At 49.5% G+C, this 17,114-nt stretch overlaps 11 protein-coding genes; 6 read left to right on the top strand and 5 right to left on the bottom strand.

Annotated features, from left to right (window-relative positions):
• Nucleotides 1-15: 15 nt before the first annotated feature.
• FFUJ_03496 (related to dihydroxy-acid dehydratase) lies at nucleotides 16-1,940 on the top strand (the record flags this gene model as incomplete). XM_023575350.1 has 5 exons in its annotated part: nucleotides 16-433; nucleotides 485-696; nucleotides 744-1,149; nucleotides 1,194-1,869; nucleotides 1,931-1,940. 5 exons carry the CDS (start codon nucleotides 16-18, stop codon nucleotides 1,938-1,940), a joined length of 1,722 nt encoding a protein of 573 aa, XP_023428826.1.
• A 61-nt stretch (nucleotides 1,941-2,001) lies between these two features.
• Nucleotides 2,002-4,338, bottom strand: FFUJ_03495 (related to purine utilization positive regulator; the record flags this gene model as incomplete). XM_023575349.1 has 5 exons in its annotated part: nucleotides 2,002-2,977; nucleotides 3,025-3,468; nucleotides 3,527-4,021; nucleotides 4,079-4,173; nucleotides 4,225-4,338. 5 exons carry the CDS (start codon nucleotides 4,336-4,338, stop codon nucleotides 2,002-2,004), a joined length of 2,124 nt encoding a protein of 707 aa, XP_023428861.1.
• Nucleotides 4,339-4,614: 276 nt separating this feature from the next.
• Nucleotides 4,615-5,685, top strand: FFUJ_03494 (related to malate dehydrogenase; the record flags this gene model as incomplete). Its single annotated transcript, XM_023575348.1, has 1 exon — nucleotides 4,615-5,685. One exon carries the CDS (start codon nucleotides 4,615-4,617, stop codon nucleotides 5,683-5,685), a length of 1,071 nt encoding a protein of 356 aa, XP_023428543.1.
• A 209-nt stretch (nucleotides 5,686-5,894) lies between these two features.
• FFUJ_03493 (related to thioesterase superfamily member 2) lies at nucleotides 5,895-6,401 on the bottom strand (the record flags this gene model as incomplete). Its single annotated transcript, XM_023575347.1, has 1 exon — nucleotides 5,895-6,401. One exon carries the CDS (start codon nucleotides 6,399-6,401, stop codon nucleotides 5,895-5,897), a length of 507 nt encoding a protein of 168 aa, XP_023428542.1.
• A 154-nt stretch (nucleotides 6,402-6,555) lies between these two features.
• Nucleotides 6,556-7,116, bottom strand: FFUJ_03492 (uncharacterized protein; the record flags this gene model as incomplete). XM_023575346.1 has 2 exons in its annotated part: nucleotides 6,556-6,905; nucleotides 6,987-7,116. The coding sequence occupies 2 exons, from the start codon at nucleotides 7,114-7,116 to the stop codon at nucleotides 6,556-6,558; spliced, it is 480 nt and encodes a 159-aa protein (XP_023428541.1).
• Nucleotides 7,117-8,018: 902 nt separating this feature from the next.
• FFUJ_03491 (uncharacterized protein) lies at nucleotides 8,019-8,852 on the top strand (the record flags this gene model as incomplete). The annotated part of the gene is made up of 1 exon (XM_023575345.1): nucleotides 8,019-8,852. The coding sequence occupies one exon, from the start codon at nucleotides 8,019-8,021 to the stop codon at nucleotides 8,850-8,852; it is 834 nt and encodes a 277-aa protein (XP_023428540.1).
• A 45-nt stretch (nucleotides 8,853-8,897) lies between these two features.
• FFUJ_03490 (uncharacterized protein) lies at nucleotides 8,898-9,797 on the bottom strand (the record flags this gene model as incomplete). The annotated part of the gene is made up of 1 exon (XM_023575344.1): nucleotides 8,898-9,797. One exon carries the CDS (start codon nucleotides 9,795-9,797, stop codon nucleotides 8,898-8,900), a length of 900 nt encoding a protein of 299 aa, XP_023428539.1.
• A 686-nt stretch (nucleotides 9,798-10,483) lies between these two features.
• On the top strand, nucleotides 10,484-11,356 carry FFUJ_03489 (uncharacterized protein; the record flags this gene model as incomplete). Its single annotated transcript, XM_023575343.1, has 1 exon — nucleotides 10,484-11,356. One exon carries the CDS (start codon nucleotides 10,484-10,486, stop codon nucleotides 11,354-11,356), a length of 873 nt encoding a protein of 290 aa, XP_023428538.1.
• An 861-nt stretch (nucleotides 11,357-12,217) lies between these two features.
• On the top strand, nucleotides 12,218-13,272 carry FFUJ_03488 (uncharacterized protein; the record flags this gene model as incomplete). XM_023575342.1 has 3 exons in its annotated part: nucleotides 12,218-12,446; nucleotides 12,496-13,088; nucleotides 13,138-13,272. 3 exons carry the CDS (start codon nucleotides 12,218-12,220, stop codon nucleotides 13,270-13,272), a joined length of 957 nt encoding a protein of 318 aa, XP_023428537.1.
• A 253-nt stretch (nucleotides 13,273-13,525) lies between these two features.
• Nucleotides 13,526-14,505, bottom strand: FFUJ_03487 (uncharacterized protein; the record flags this gene model as incomplete). XM_023575341.1 has 3 exons in its annotated part: nucleotides 13,526-13,635; nucleotides 13,686-14,121; nucleotides 14,188-14,505. The coding sequence occupies 3 exons, from the start codon at nucleotides 14,503-14,505 to the stop codon at nucleotides 13,526-13,528; spliced, it is 864 nt and encodes a 287-aa protein (XP_023428536.1).
• A 530-nt stretch (nucleotides 14,506-15,035) lies between these two features.
• On the top strand, nucleotides 15,036-16,872 carry FFUJ_03486 (related to anthranilate synthase component; the record flags this gene model as incomplete). XM_023575338.1 has 3 exons in its annotated part: nucleotides 15,036-15,211; nucleotides 15,266-15,348; nucleotides 15,401-16,872. 3 exons carry the CDS (start codon nucleotides 15,036-15,038, stop codon nucleotides 16,870-16,872), a joined length of 1,731 nt encoding a protein of 576 aa, XP_023428535.1.
• Nucleotides 16,873-17,114: the final 242 nt, after the last annotated feature.

Here is a 17,114-nt window from a genome sequence, read left to right as displayed (position 1 = left end):
ACTACATTGATCAAAATGTCAGACCCCAAGAAACCAGTGGTCAACCCAGACTATGACCTCGACCAACCCATTACATCAAAAGTCGGCCTTCGCCAAGGCCTCGCCTCCTACGGCGATCCTCACTTCTCCCTCTTCCTTCGTAAAGTCTTCATCAAAGCCCTCGGCTACAGCGAGGATGCACTCTCACGCCCCATCATTGGAATCGTGAATACATACTCCAGCTTCAATCCCTGCCATGCCAATATTCCTCAGCTTATTGATGCTGTCAAGAGAGGTGTTCAGCTCAATGGCGGGTTGGCGATTGACTTTCCTACTATTAGTATTCATGAGAGCTTCTCGTCGCCAACAAGTATGTACTTGAGGAATCTTATGAGTATGGATACGGAGGAGATGATTGCGGCCCAGCCTTGTGATGCTGTCGTGTTGATTGGTGGTACGTTGACCTTTGAAGTATACTGAATGAGGTTGATGCTGACCAGAATAGGATGCGACAAGACTACGCCTGCTCAGCTGATGGGAGGTATCTCGGCAAACAAGCCCATCCTCCATCTAGTCACTGGTCCAATGATGCCCGGTAGCCATCGCGGAGTGCGCATCGGAGCTTGCACAGACTGCCGCAACAACTGGGCCAAGTACAGAGCCGGCACTCTTGACATTGAAGATATTTCAGCTATCAACGATGAACTAGCACCAACTGTGAGTTCTCACCATCCAGCGCATGATATCAAGTCTAACAATAGCAGGGAGGAACTTGTGGTGTCATGGGCACGGCATCTACCATGGCCTCCATTCTCGTGGGACTCGGCATGATGCCTTTTGCTGGCGCCACGGCCCCAGCTGTATCGGCGACAAGGTTGCGAATTGCAGAAGCCACAGGTGGATTAGCCGTTGCAGCTTGCAAGGACGTTGAACGCCTGCGGCCACAAGCTTTACTCTCACGGGAGTCGTTCCTAAACGCCATTACTGTACTACAGGCAATTGGCGGCTCAACGAATGCCGTGGTTCATCTCATGGCGATCATCGGGCGTCACCCCAAGGTTGCAGGCACGATAACATTGGAAACCATCGACGAGATTGGCCGTAAGACACCGTTGTTGGTTGATCTGAAACCAAGTGGTGATAACTACATGACAGACTTCCATAACTCAGGTATGCTGTTCAGTCTGTTTTGAAGTAAAGACTAACAAGTTCAGGTGGTATGCTCGCTTTGTTCCATGAACTCAAGCCTCTGCTTCATCTCGACGCCTTGACAGTCACTGGCCGAACACTAGGAGAAGAAATTGCTCACAACTCTCTCATTGCCGTTCCTCGAGAACTAAGTGTTATTCAACCATTTGATAAGCCATTGTACCCAGCGTCTTCTCTGGTAGTGTTGAAAGGCAACCTGGCCCCAGGAGGCGCTATCATGAAAGCTAGTGCTTCGAAGTACCGCAAGCTATTACAGCATACCGGCAAGGCCGTCGTTTTTGCAAACTCTGCGGACATGGCAGAGAGAATCGATGATCCTGATCTGGATGTAACACCCGATAGTGTCCTGGTCCTGCAGAATATTGGCCCAATTGGAAACCCTGGTATGCCAGAGGCAGGCATGATTCCTATCCCAAGAAAGATTGCCTCTCAGGGAGTATTGGATATGCTGCGTCTATCAGATGGTCGCATGAGTGGAACAGCGGGCGGAACAATCGGACTGCACATCTCCCCAGAATCAGCAGACCCCAAATCTCCGCTTGGTATTGTCCGGAATGGAGATCTCATCACACTGGATGTCGAAAAGAGGCAGCTCTCTGTCGATATATCCGATGAAGAAATATCACAGAGGATCCAGGAGAGACTGAAGACCTTCCAGCAAGCTGAGGGAGCTGCAACACCGTGGGTGAAGCGAGAAGGAATGAGAGGTTATCGGGGCTTATACATGCGCAGCGTTAATCAGGCTGAGCTAGGCGCTGATTTTGACTTCTTGACTGCTGAAGGGCCACAAAAGTCTCAAGACTGATGGCTGGCTTAAATTGAGTCTGTGGGAATGAGGCCTTGGAACAGGTCGCGAACAATGTTATCCAGATTTGTCGACTCGGTTGGCTCAAAGTATTCCGCGAATGTCTCGTTAAGTAATCCCTCGTAGAACTGGTTCTGCATGAAACCCATGTCGTCGTCAATATTCAACTGAGATGAAGATCCCTGGATGCTGTTGAACTCCTGTCCCAAACTCTCCCATGCATCTGTGGAGAGTGTAGGATCAATCACCTGTCCATTGACCTGTGGTGCAGAGCGGTCACGCAAACCCTCCGATCGCCTGTTCTTCTCTCGGATATATCGAACAGTTGATTTGCCCAGGTTATCCAATATATCGCGACTGTGTTTGGCGCCAGACCAATGCTCACCTGTCGCACCCAGAATGCTGAGGGATATGCTCAGGTCAGACATGAAAGCGTCTACACCCGTAGAGCGGGCGATTTCTGACACTGACTGAATGCAGTATAACAGAGTTATGGAACTTAGAACAAGTCCGTGGAAAGTAGTCCAGTTATGAACAAGCAGGTTCTTTTTGTACAGCAGGTCAAATAGCTGTAGGCTCTCACGAGCACTCTGATGGCACTTAATCAGGGCGTCTTTGGGGGGCTTGGGTATGGCAGGACTGGGTCTCAATAGAAGCATTCGCAAGCCGTGGTATCGAAGTTGACAAGTCGTTCGCAGATACAACACATCAGGGTTTCCAAGACCTGGTATCTTGTTTGACCACTCGTCCAGTCGCTGAAGCATGGCATTTTGCCAGTCGTTGATGTCAGTCACTCTAGGATAAGCATATCTTGGCGTTTCTCTTATGATACTTTGCGCGATGTATTTAATCTCCGAGTTGAGTTTGGCAGCTTCGAATAAATGAACCGCAAATGCCATTTCACTGGATGGTTCGGCGGTTTGCTGTTGCCTCTGGTTCACAAGCTGCTCATCGGACAGACCAAATGGCATCTTTCTCGTTAGTCTGTGTCATGGTTCAGCAGTATGGATAAACTTACGCGGAGCTCACACCCTTCATCGCGTAGTCCAATTGGTCGACCCATCATTGTCGCAATGATGCGATCGAAGGAGTAAATGACCCAGAAGATCCTGGCTCGCATCTCCTGATTAAGCAGACTGTAATCTGGTCCCATGCTGATGTTCCTTTGGAGACCTTGATCGACCAAGGCAGCGATGCAGTGATAGTTGAGATACCAGACATTGAGGCGAACACACGGGCTGTGTATGGTGAAGATGAGGAGCAAGACAAGACACTGAATGCCCTTCAACGAGTTCTCGACATTCAGTTCATCGAGATATTGTAGTGCTGAGAGACAATATGACTCTGCTGGTATGCGAGCTCTAGTTCGAGCAGAAAGGACAGCAGATCCTATCGCCAGAACCATAAAGACTTGGAAGTGGGCAGCAGGGTCCTGGCTCTCTTCATCATAAGCCATATCCAGGTAGTCGTAAAACCTGTTTTTGATGCAGAATGGGATATTGTAAATTAATAGCGGTGAAGTATGCCTCGCACAATTGCATTGCCGTGTCTCTGGGCGGGAGTGGAAGTGGCCCCTGGAGAGCTTCAACCAGTCTTATAGGGAACGGAGCATTGCGATTTGCGCGACCAACGCTGTCGTCTGATTTCGAGGCCGAGTCTAGCAAAACCCGTGCTAGGAAATAACCACTGGATGGGCCGATATATCGTGGATCTTGGTTCGTAGCGAGAGAAACCAGCCCAATCTCGTGGGTCATGGCACTGGCTCCTGTGGGTTCCGAAGTAGATGTTATCGGCTGTGTTGCTGGCTGAGTTACCGGCGGCTCATTTTCAGAATTTTGCGCAATTTCAGAGCTCTGTTGAACCGGCTCAGGTGCTGGTAGAGCAGAATTGTCTGTAACTTCAGAGCTGGTGTCGTTCCAGGATTCTCCTATGTTGACGGGAGGACCTTGAGATAAGTCGACGTCAGGACAATTCGATCGGATAATCGACTCTAGCCAATTAATCCGGTTCGTCAAAGATGCGATGTATCTATATCGTCAATTAGCAACCATCATGCCGGGCTATACATGATCCACAGCCACATACTGTCGAGGTGCAGCATCAGCACGGGATGATTTCCCATCAACACATTCAGCGCCAGCGCTACGACAATTGCTACAGGTCGGCAACTCCAAATTACACTAAATATCGGCTTAGCAAATCGATGTATCCAAAGTTGGTGCTAAACGTACCTTTCTTTTCAGGCGTTGGCACCGAGAACAGGCCATGCGTGTCCTAGGAGCACTCCGATCGGGCAAAGAGGCCTGATGGGGTCGCTTCCCATTGGAATTCCTCGCCCCGGGCATTTTCGTAATTCTACCGGTAACGGATCGAGTTTCTCGGCATGTAATGATGTGCTGAGTGTAAGGGATGTAGATGTGAGGATGGCAAAAATCCGTCGAGCGGGGAGATGCCGCTTTAACGCCTTTGAGAGAACGGGCTTTCCCCGCTCGTATTTCCAGTGACATCTGAGTATTAAAAGAATGGAGAGGATCGCTCAACATTAGAACCAACAAGAATTAAAACATCTTAGTGGTCTTTAAAACACTAGATTGAGCTCATATTGACTTATTCACTCCATCATGGCTGAAAACCAAGACTCCCAGAAGTTCCCAGTCGCCGCCTCAGAAGCACGACGCTTCGTCGAAGACGTCCTCAAAGGGAACGGCATCCCCTCTGAGAATGCCTCCATCATCGCCCGCTGCTTAGTCGCCGCCGACCTCCGCGGCGTAGACACCCACGGCATGAACCGCATCCCCTCTTATATGGAGCGTCTGCGTCAAGGCGTCCTCAACGCCAACGCTGAGCCAATCCTCACCCAAGTCACACCCGCCGTAGCTCAAGTCGACGGCCAGAACGGCTTTGGCTTTGTAGCTGCTCACAAGGGCATGGCTGCTGCCATCGAGTCTGCAAGGGTGTTTGGTATTGGTATGGCGAGTATCAAGCACTCTAATCATTTCGGTATGAGTGCTTGGATCGTGCAGCAGGCTCTTGATGCGAATATGATGAGTTTGGTGTTTACAAACTCTAGTCCTGCATTGCCTGCGTTTGGTGGAAAGAGTAAGCTGATGGGTGTTTCGCCTATTGCTTGTGGTGCGCCTGGTAAAGGCCCCATGGAGAACTTCATCCTTGATATGGCGCCTTCTGTGGCTGCAAGGGGAAAGATTTACAAGGCGAAGAGACGGGGTGAGAAGATCCCGTTGGACTGGGCTCTCGACGCTGAGGGTCGTCCAACAGATGACCCCGAAGCTGCTCTCGGTGGTGTCATGCTACCAATGGGTGGTCCCAAGGGTTCTGCACTATCAATCATGATGGACGTATTCTCAGGAGTTCTATCAGGCTCAGCTTTCGCTGGCCATGTCACTGGCCCCTACGATCCCTCCAAGCCTGCAGATGTTGGCCACTTCCTGGTAGCTATCAAGCCCGACCTCTTTATGAGCTTGGATGAGTTTAGAGAGAGGATGCAGTACCTTTACGAGCGTGTTGTTGGGTCAGAAAAGGCTGCTGGGGTTGAGAGGATTTATTTCCCTGGTGAGATCGAGCAGTTGGCTAAGAAGGAGAGGGAGAGGACTGGCATTCCGCTTGTGCAAGCTGAGATTGATGCTTTGAACGCTGAGGCGAAGAAAGTTGGGGCAGAGCCGCTGAAGTTTTGAGCATGTAATTATAGGATTTTGATAGCATTGTGAAAATTGGAGATCATTTGTTTTAATAGAGAAGCCCAATGTGATGAATCTATGTGTATAACACCTGTCTCTTATATGTTTGGCACCGGTCGTGGAGTGAGGAACTACCTTTCCTCTCAACAGAGCAAACAAGTCTACTTAGCTGCAGTGAATTGCTCTAACCCTCTAATCCATGTATCTCATTGAGTCTTTGGCTGCGAACCCTTTACATACTTCGTATGCTGTCCAAGCGTAACCAACTTCAACCCCCCATCCTTCTCAACCTTCGATATCCTAATCGACGTGAACGCCACGCTGCCCCCAACTTTATCTGCCGTCGAAACAATCTCAACAGTGTCACCCAACCTCGCCGCACTTAGATAACTGATATGCATATCCACACTCGCACCAGTCGTGTCCCTCAGATCCCAGCTCGCAATAGCCAGACCAGTCGTAAAGTCAATGATGGTAGCTGATACAGCGCCGTGTAAGTTTCCACTGCTGTTGAGATGGTTCTCGTTCAGCACGAGGCGTGTTGTGACGCTGCCCTGCGTTGTGCTGATGAGCTCCGCTGAGGACATGATGAAGTTGTAGATGGGGCTTTTGGCGCGGAGACGGTCCATGAGGGATTGGACGTGGGCGGTCCTTTGGACTTCCGAGGAGTCGACCTCAGGGGTTTGAACACGAGTTGAAGGCGGTTCAGACATCTTGAAGAAATTGAAATTGGGCGTGTTTTTGTGAAATTGTTTATGAGTCTTGTTCTTGAGTGGCTTGTCTAGTGAGTTCTTTAAGAGAAATTTCCTCATCGGGCAATTCCCGCCCCTCCTTTGATGAATATCCTCTCTTCTCGCATACCAACTCCTAAACCTTCTCAAAAACATCCTTCAGGTAGTCAAACGCACCCAATGGAACGCCCTGTGTGCGCATGATGCAATATGCACTCGTGAGGTGAAAGTGGAAATTGGGGATTACATATTCGCTCACGTATCGCTGGCCCGTGAAGCGGAAGTTTCCCATCTTACTCTCCATTATAATCTCCTCATTTTCTTTACCGTTGATGACTTCAGGGTCCACGCCCTCAAGGACTTCGATTGTGCGGGTGATGCGTGCTTGGAGCTGTTCGAATGTTTGCTCGTCGTCTTCGAATGTGGGAATGTTTTGTGCGCCGAGACGGGAGGCGAGGAATTTGGCTGTGTTGGAGCAGGATTGGACTTGGTAAGGGAGTCTAACAAGTGTTAGTCGGGATTCAAATGAGACTCAAGTAGCTTGCCCTCTCATATCGGAAATCAGACGGTATGTCAGAAGGTCTTCATGCTTCATTTCCTTCTCATCACAGAACTTGGCACCCTTCTGGAGCATGAAGGATAAGTTCTTGAGGTACTTGACCAGCACGGGAACGCTTTGTTGGTAGAGGGTTGTCATTTTACTGGCTAAGGATTGATACAATGGGATGTTTATCCTTCAGACTATTAAACGGACATAATGCTAGTATATATACCAATTTCGCGACCTTTTGCTCTATTTGTCCGGCACAATCTCACATATTCGCTTCTAGATACTAGTGAGTCCGGACCGCTGACTGCAGCGTAGGATTTAGTGCTTACTGAATGAACTTTGACCACCCTCGAAACGTGTAAGACGATTCAACATGATGCTGAGATGTCTGGTGCCTCAATGACTATTGCCTAACACTACAGTTCTCTCTCACTAGACGGGATGATCGGCTGACGGAACTTAGGCGCCGTGTAAGCCGACGGAGGATACATAGATCCTTCATATTTACTTGAATCATAATTGATTTGTCATTGGTAGTGATTTCTCGGATGGTCGGCGCATAATCTAGTCCCTGGATGGATATCGCTGGCCGAAGAGGTATTCTTTCGCATCAGTCGCCAAGTTGGTAGCATTTTAAAGTGATACCACAGCAATACGGTAGCCGTAGGCTACGCTTTAACCAAATCATGTTTGATTATCACTAAAATAACCTCGACCGGCCTGAAGTGCTGCGTAATGGTGTTCAATGTCTTACTCGACATGTCTGCCGAGGACCCGATGAGGATTTGGCACAAAAGCTCAAAACATTGATACATGGAATTTATTGAACAAGACCATAAATCAACAAGGCTTGACCAAATTAACATTTTATTATGAGATTTCAATTTATGTTGAACAAGCACGATGAGGTCAATCATGGCTTCCAAGCCAAGCTTATCATGCACCCTCCTCCGAACCAACCCCGAACCCCCGCAGTGTCTTGATCTGCAACAACCTTAAATCAACACTCTCATCCAACACAATCACAAACAACTTATCAACAACTCAAAATGTCACTCCCAATTCTCGACCACTTCGCCATTCTTGTCTCCTACCAAACCCTCCAAACCGTAACCCAATCCCTCAAAGACTCCCTCCTCGTAATCGACGGAGGCGCCCATGCAGATGGCCTAACAGTCAACAAGCTAATCCATCTCGCCGACGGCACATATCTCGAGTTCATCGCCTTCGTCGAAGACGTAGACCCTGAGAAACGCCGTGCTCACCGTTGGGGAAACCTCGAAGAGGGGAAGATCGCAGATTGGGCTCATACACTGCCCAGTGAAGCGGATTACGCTCAGCTGCAGAAGCGTGTGGCTGATGATGGGAATGGTGTCACGTATGGTGATCTTACTTCACTGCAGCGACATAGACCTGATGAGGTTTTGATGAAGTGTCTTGTTTCGGTGGCATTGGATGCGGAGGGCGGGAGGATCTTTCCTGGGACGGTGCCGTTTTGGTGTGTTGATGAGACGGAGAGGCATTTGCGATCGCCGTTTAAGGCTGAGAGTGGTGATGGACTGCATGAGTATACCAAACATCCTTCGCATGCTAAGGGTGTATCGAAAGTCACTGTTCTCCTTCCCGAGGAGGACATTGCGACGTACAAGCCTATTTACGACGCTATTCACAACAAGAACGCAGCCTCTGGATCGGATGGGTACTCATGGCCTTACGACCTACCAGCTGGACCTAACTCAGGAAGCAACCAGGTCGTCCTATCGAAACTCCAAGGTGGAAATGGCAAGGCAGAGATCAAGTTGACACTCCTGGGCACAAAGGAGAGCCCCAAGTCCATCGAGCTACTTCCCGGCTTAACCGTCGACTTTGAACACACAGATTAGACAAAAACAATATCTATTCGGGTATCTAGAAAAGAAAAACACTCCCTATTCCAGCCTCAAGACCAAGTCACCGTTCTCTAGCCCTTGCTGCAAAACCTCGACAGCTTCCAAATAGTCATTCATTCTGGGACGAGTGTCCCTCTTGAGCATGACCTTGAACTCGAACCTCCCGTCAAAGTCCTCAGAGTACCATCTCTTTTTCGCGATCTGCGCCAGACGCTCCGAGATCTGATCGCAGATCCGCTGCAACTCATCCCCCAGAGGAATCTCCCGCACAAATTCATCGTAGATAGTTGGGTCTTCTGCAAGGTTTGTAACCCAATTATAGCTCCCAGCAATGCCGTGCGTGAGGAGCGTCTCTCTCTCTGTGAGTTCCAGTGGGGGTGTGAAGATGGGGACTAGAGCTGCGATCGAGGAGATTGCTTCGAGGGCCAAACAATGGCCGCAGTTATGCGATAGAACACCACTCTCTGAGAACGTAGGCGGAATTCTGTAAACGCCCTCCATTGTGGTAGGCATGAACTTACCTGAGTGGGGATGAGGACAGTCTCTGTGAGGTGAGAAAACCTCGCGGCAAGATGGACAAGTCAATATGGGGACTTGTCCTTCTTCCATTTCCTTCAGGTCTTCGTCGATCATGGTGTGGAGACACTTGTGTCCAAACATGTGACCGCAAGGCAAGATGCGAGCTCGATGGGACCTGGTTTTCTCCTCATCGGTTAGGCCTTCATCGGGACTAAAAGCGTGGTCGTGGCGAAAGATAGACATGTCATTGAGACAGATTCCGCACTCCAGGCGGAGGTGGTTGAAGAGCTCTGGATCTTCGATAAGGGAGTCTCTGAGACGAGGCCAGAATGCCGTGGTCCACTCTGGTCTGTTGTATTCGGGCTCTTGATGGATGATACTGTTGAGGGACATCTTGTTGTCGACGGGTTTGGATGACATGACAAATGGTGGTTCTTGTTAGTTGGGCAGAAGATGATAAGTTCAGGAGAATGCAATAAATCTAGAGGAAGAGGTATGCTTATCGAAGACTATTGAGGGGAATTATACTTATTTAGCTGTTCGACCTACTGATTCAATGTCTGTTGCTGTTCAGCAGTGCCTATCAGATGCTGGCGAACACAGTCGTTGACAAAGACTGTTATTGTTCATTCCTCTTTGACTATGCCGAAAAATCTTGACAATATGTTGTTACTTACTGTGTCATTGGCAGACAAAGAACACTATTGAATGCAACTTCTGGTAGCTAGACATTTGTAGGATGCTAATACTCGGTAATCGGGCAAGGGCATCGCTCCATACGAACGCTCGAGCTTCACATCACGTAGAAGTTCGTCTTAGCATCACCATATTCCAGTGTCTGGGTTTGCATCTACGATGACACTGGCAGTGCCCGTTCTTACGCCAAATGTTCATTTGCGCTCTGGCAGTGATCGAGTCACAACAGTGGCAGAAACGACCATATCTGGTGAACAGCACTCCAGGCTACGAAGTGAATGGAAAAAGTAAACGGAATATAAACTCAACATTATTCCGTAGTGATGAAGTGTAATCTTTTCCTCCTTATCATAACCTCTCCATCTCCATCCTAGATCATCTCATCTATTCTAGATCACACGCCCTTCATCATGCCCACCATGAATCCAGCCATGAACCCTGGATCCATCATCGACGCAATCCGCAGTGATCCAACGCCCATCACTGACATCTACTGGCCAGCCTTCAAAAAGGCAGTCGAAAATGATCCCCAGCAACTCCGCCCCATCGATCTGGCCTGCACCATCTGCACAGAGCATATGTCAACGCAAGGATCCGGAAGTGGTTCCATCCATTGGATCCCGAAAACAGGTCGCAGAATCTCTCATGACGCTCAGATCCTCCCCTGTGGCCACATGGTAGGCGGCAGCTGTCTCATGAACTGGCTTGATAGACAGTCCGAACAGTTTCGAGGAAGAGAGTCCTACTCGTGTCCTGTCTGCAACACTGCGATCATGTATCATCCTGAGTGCGGGCACTTATGCCATGGTCAGCGAATCCCACACTTGGTCGCCGACTATTCTAAAGTCCCTCTTGTTCTAAGTGAGGGCGGTTTCATCTACGCTCGATGTGCCGGATGTGAAATCCAGCATACCTTTTCCGAGATGACCCAGTACACCAGTATCTACAAGTGGGAAGACGAAGTCGAGTCCACGCAACAGTACATCTCCCTTGGCTTTTTGGACCCACGCCCTGGCGGGTTCCTGTATATGGATGGTTCTAGAGACTCCAAGCGACCTATTTGTGAGCGCGTCCGAAGACTCCAAACTCCAGAGGAGTTGAAGACTATTTGGGAAGCCTATAGAAAGGTTTGGGTGCTGAAGTTCAAGACTTTTTGGATTTCGCATGACTTTTCTAATGTCGGTCTGTGTCTCTACTTGATGAAGACTATGAAGCCACTTCCCCAGACGCCCAAGACACAGGGCTTCTTTCGTCGTGTCTTCTCTCGAGGATCATCTATCTAATATGTTGGCCGACGAGTATGTGAGGAGTTGTCATGTTTTAGAGCTCAACAGTGGATTGTGAGCCGAGCCGTTTAGGTCTCTTTGTTTTGATGACTGACATTTTGTATTTGCATTTTGTGGTATTATGATTGATGACGATACAGACTGGTCCTGAGCTTAAGGTAGTCAGATTTAGAAAATAAAACTGAATGTTAGACCAGAACTTGATGACACTTTTACCATGTATGAATCGTGATAATTCTCATGAACTTCAACATATCGAGGGAAATCGGTATAGTTAAATACCAACTTGTTTAGGGGCTACGACAGTACCTGAGATAAATGCATCTGTCGTCACTGTGACTACTTGATTTGAAGACGAGGACAACGCAGAATGAGTTGATTCTGGACCAAATATAACTATCAGAAGATTTCAATGTATTTCTGTGAGTTTTTTACTCTTGAGTAGTTACTGAATATATTGTCCTGATTTGGCGTATCGAGATGCGGATGGTGCTTTAGTAAAGTACCTACCAACACAAACCCCTTTTGGCAAGCAATCACTTACATCACCCACCCCCTTACCTCGTCTACTTTTTCTTTCATCGCATGTATTTCCATATTTTGGGTTGGATTCTATTTCTCATGCGTATTCGTGGCTAATCGCGTCTGGTGTTGGAAGGTCAGCAACACTGCTAGCTCAAGTTACACTTGCCAGTGGCAGCCCGTGATTCATCACCAAACGAATTTATTTATCCTTTGTTTGCTTTGATCATTTCCTCCATCACGTGCATAACTCCTCTTTTAGACCTCATCATCTCACCTTTCTCCCCTCATCAACAACTTCATACTCTCGACTCGTCATCCTCCACCTGCGTAACCATGCATGAACCTGCAATCCAAATCATCACCCGCCCACCAGAGCCGCCGGATCCTGAGTCCAAACCTGAACCACTAGTCGTCTGGCGCGATGAAAACGGAAAGATTTACTTTCGCCACAATCCAATGCTTCCCATGCTGCGATATCCAAGCAGCAAGGCGGCGATAGAGAAGCCCGATGACGATCCAAGCAAATGCAAGAGTTGCACTCGCGAGTGTCTTGTGGCTATCCGTAGGTAACTCCTCTGTCATTTTTCTTCTCGTCTGACTAACTCGCACAGCAAATGAAGAAATGGAGAAAGAGATCCGTGAACTTGTACTTGAGAATGACAAAGACGATGAAGATCCCGAACCCAAGAAGCCCAAGTACAACTTCGACAGGGAAATGGCCATGCTATCCAGAAAAGGTGCCAGCAAAGTCGACATCTACAAAGCCGGCAAGAGGAATAAGAACAAGAGAGAGACACTTGATGGTCTCTTAAAGGAGCGGGACGAACTCAAGAAAGAGAAAGTCGGTCTTTCAAAGGAGAGATCGGCCCTGATCAAAGCACTAAAGGTCAAGAAAGCAAACAAAATCAGAGACGAAACACCCGCCAACATCACAGAAAAGAACATCGCAGAGATGAAGAAACTCTCCGAGTTCATCAGCGCCAGAATCAAACGGTGGAATAAACACGACGAGCCCAAGAGTGAACTGATGGCGAAAGAGGACACCAAGTATACCCTCGAGCAACTGTATAAGCACCTCCCAAACTCTTTCGTCGACTTCGAATATGAGGAAGAGATAGACGTGTGCCGTGTCTTGGACTTGCCCTGTTATGGGAGAGCGTTTGGTGAGGATATTGAGGACCATCTGCATGGACCAGAGCATATGGTAAGTAATTCACACAACCCCTGGAGTTCACTGTCTCTAATGCTGTTAGGCCTGGGATCAGTCGATGAAGGGGAAAGTCCCGCTTTATCTTCAGTACAACCGAGTGAAGCGGGAGGTCGTTAATGGTCTTTCATACCAGGAGGGCTTGTTGGCTGAACTTGTAGTTGACCCTTATTCTTACTAGGTCAGAAGCAGATGATAGAGGCAGTACGCGGTGGAGCTTAGTTGAGAAACAAGAATTCAATAGCTCAAAAGAGTCTATTTTTGCCCCCATTACCAAGTCTTGCAAGTGACCGCAGACGGCACTCGTGTAGATCCCATGTAGTGTTACAGTACAGATGTGCGCCCCTAAATAACCCAGGAAACAAAAGAAACAATGTTCGGTATATACCAATGATCCATATAGCGCCGCCCCAATTCTCCCAATGCGTGATACTTTAATCGGCACGCGATCCGCTGCTGTGACGAGCACGCTTTCGTCCGCTGCTTGTGGCAGGGTGCATCTTGTCGTTGCGCTCCCTCTTGAGCTTGTCGTCCAAGACACGGGCTGAACACCGTTAGCACAAAAATCTCCTCTCTCCAAGCCCGCGAACATACTGAGAACATCGTATCCGAACTGGGGGTGCTCCAAACACAGAGCCTTGAACTCCTCTTCCGCCTCGGCGCGCAGGGTGTGCGAGCGCGTGGCCCAGAAGCTTGCGACGGGGGCGCGGATGGTGGTGTCGTCGTTGCTGGTGTAGGCGTAGACGTAGCGAGCGTATGCGATCTCGCCCTTGGCTGTGGAGTTGACGCAGTGGATCTTGGAGCTCGAGAGGCCCTTGAGACCAGCAACACCAAACTTCTCGGCGAGGGTGTAGATGCGGGCATGCTTGAGAAGCTGGTCGCCGCTGTTGTCGACCGAGGGTACTGAGGGGTCGGACTCGAGGACGCGCTGGCCGGGAAGCTTCTTGGGGAAGTATTCGCCTGTGTAGAGGTATTCGAGGAAGCTGCCGACGGTCTCGATATCGTAGTCGGGAAGCTCAATCTGACGAGGCTGTAGGTGGGGTTAGAAGGAGTCAATGGCTAGATATTGCTCGCGCAAAGGTTCTGGAGCACTGACGCTGCCGTCCTCGACAAATCTATCGCAAATGTCCTTGAAGTAGGGACTTTGTGTCAAAAGTCCCTGATGTGCTGAGAGGATAGATTGGTCGCCAGATCCGATGAGGAGGGTGACGATTGGGCTCATGAGATAATTTGCAAAGGTAACTCTAGGCTCTGCGATCTCAGAGTTGGCGAAAGGTAGCTCGGTGTTGTGGGCATTCTCATTCTCCTCGCCCTCTTGGGTAGCCTCTGGCGCAGTATCCTGGGTGTTCTGGGTCTCAGACATCTCAACATCGCCGGTGGGCTCGACCGAGTCCTCGTGCTGATCGGTAGGCATGATTGCTAATGAATTAGGAGTCCATTCATAAGGGAGTGATTAATTCAATTGCTTGAAACGAGCGGAATTGTTGCCGGAATCAGAGACTTAAAGATAGTTCAAATGATGGTTCCTGAGCGCGTGCGGATTCGCGTAAACGTGAGATCCAGTCTTGGTGGGCAGCTTCGGCTCCACGCTAATCCGAATGCGGAAGTGAGCTTGGCTGAAGATGATGCCTCGTGCGCAAGGCATCACTGCATGATCATCATGACTAGTATCTACCCTACACCGACCGCTCAGGAACTGCCGACCCTGCCGCTATCGGTGCCCCGCCCCCACTAACATCTGAGGCGTCTTCATTTGGCAATCGATAAAAAGTGACTCCGAAGCAAACACCTTTCCACCAACTCGCCCTTCCATTGTTCTCCTTCTTTGTCCTCAAGCCACCAATCTGTCGTGATATTCGGGGATAACCACTATAAGGATGTGTGCAGCACATGTAAGAACATCTCTCTATCGCATTCCCCATCAATCAGCTTCACCGAGACTTAATGGCCCATACTAATCTGCTACACCAGCTCGATATACGGCCAACTGCCGATGAAGCTCGAGCTGCCTTCAACCAAGAATGGACTCCTACGACTCAACCCACGCTTTTACCCGTTTGCGCTTCTGCTCCCGCCGATCTATTGACTCCTTCAGCTATCTATCTTAAGCTGTCATCGGGGTAAAGACTGCAATGCTTCCACCGCCGAACCACCCTCTGACTCACCCCTTACAGCGCAACTGCCGAATACTCATTTCTCCTCGAGAGTGCGACTGGAAGCACAGAGACGGTTGGACGATATAGTTTTATTGGTGCCAGTAAGCTTCTTTGAGACTCCTGTGCTGGACATCCTCTGAGTCTCTCTTCTAGACCCGCGAAAAGTACTGGCCACTGGCGACGGTTACGAACATAATGGCGACCCTCTCAAGACCCTAGCGGCCGAACTTTCCAATGATCGAGTTCTAGATATTCCTTCGTTGGCGCTTCCAAAGTTGTCTGGTGGTGCCGTTGGATACGTCTCATATGACTGTATCAAGTACTTTGAGCCCAAGACTGAGCGACCACTCAAAGACAACCTCCAGATTCCCGAGGCTTTGTTCATGCTGTTCGACACCATTGTCGCCTTGGACCACTTCCGCTCGACATTGACAATTGTCACACATATGAAGTTGCCCAAGAGCCCCTCTGACGACCTCCAACCTGCCTACGACGAGGCCCGTGAGACACTCCGAAAGACCCTCGACATCATCTACCAGCCCGAGACTCCCTTACCTGCCCAAACTCTCAGTGAGCAATCAGAGTCAGAGCAACAATATTCGTCAAACGTTGGCCGCAAAGGTTACGAGACATTCGTCAAGGAGCTTAAGAAATACATTGTCAAGGGGGACATCATTCAAGCCGTGCCTTCACAACGGTTCCGCCGAAGCACCAAACTTCACCCCTTTAACATTTACAGAACTCTCCGAACACTCAACCCCTCACCTTATGTGTTCTTCCTCTCATGCGCCGACTTTCACATCGTTGGTGCTTCGCCGGAGTGTCTGATGAAGACTGATGGATACGCCCCGTTACCCTCAGACTCACGATTTGGCTACTCAGCTGCCGAAGCTCGATCAAGGCCCCGTATCGTCAACCACGCAATTGCCGGTACAATCCACCGTGGAAAGAATGCCGCTGAGGATGATAGACTCGCTGCCGAGCTTTTGGCTTCCAAGAAGGACAGAGCTGAGCACGTCATGTTGGTGGATCTCGCCCGCAACGACGTGAACAGAGTCTGCCACCCCACAACCGTCAAGGTTGACCGGCTCATGAGAATTGACCGCTTCTCCCATGTTCAGCACATCACCTCCGAGGTTTCGGGAGTTCTGCGTCCCGAGTGCACGCGCTGGGATGCTCTGCGTTCCATTTTCCCCGCGGGAACTGTCTCTGGCGCACCCAAGATCCGAGCTATGGAGCTCATCTACGACCTGGAGCAGGAGAAGCGGGGTATCTACGCTGGAGCTGCAGGATGGTTTGGATACGACATTGTGCGCGTGGACGAGGGCAGCAAGCCTGAGGACAAGGTTTTCGTCGACGAAGGACCCATGGACACGTGCATTGCCATCCGGACCATGCTCGTCAAGGATGGCGTGGCATATATGCAGGCTGGCGGTGGTATCGTCTACGATAGTGACCCTACAGATGAGTGGATGGAGACGATGAACAAATTGTCCGCCAACCTCCGCTGTGTGGAGCTGTCGGAAAGGTACTTTGGCGATGGGGTGAGCACTAAGACCGTGGAGGAGATTATTGCGATTGAGAGGCGGAAGGGAGAGGAGGAGGTAAAGGAGGCTGAAAATTAGGGCATCTGCATAAAAAGATTTCTGATGGAGGATAGAACCAATCGATACTCATTGGCGCGCTTATTGTGTTCAAAGCCGTTTATTTCCTCGTCATTGCCATCCCCTGCCGGGGTAGTGTTCACGACAGAGGTTGTTCAAACGGTCACTGTTCTGGCCGAAACAAGTGAAAGCAAAACAACGCCATGAAAGTCACAGTTCAAGTTTAACTCACAATATGGACCGTGAACATTGAATGCGCTTGA

Source organism: Fusarium fujikuroi, chromosome FFUJ_chr03, assembly GCF_900079805.1.
Source record: "Fusarium fujikuroi IMI 58289 draft genome, chromosome FFUJ_chr03".
In the NCBI taxonomy this organism is placed as follows: domain Eukaryota; kingdom Fungi; phylum Ascomycota; class Sordariomycetes; order Hypocreales; family Nectriaceae; genus Fusarium; species Fusarium fujikuroi.
The sequence above is the reverse complement of the archived record's forward strand: the minus strand, read 5'-3'. Positions and strand labels throughout refer to the sequence as shown.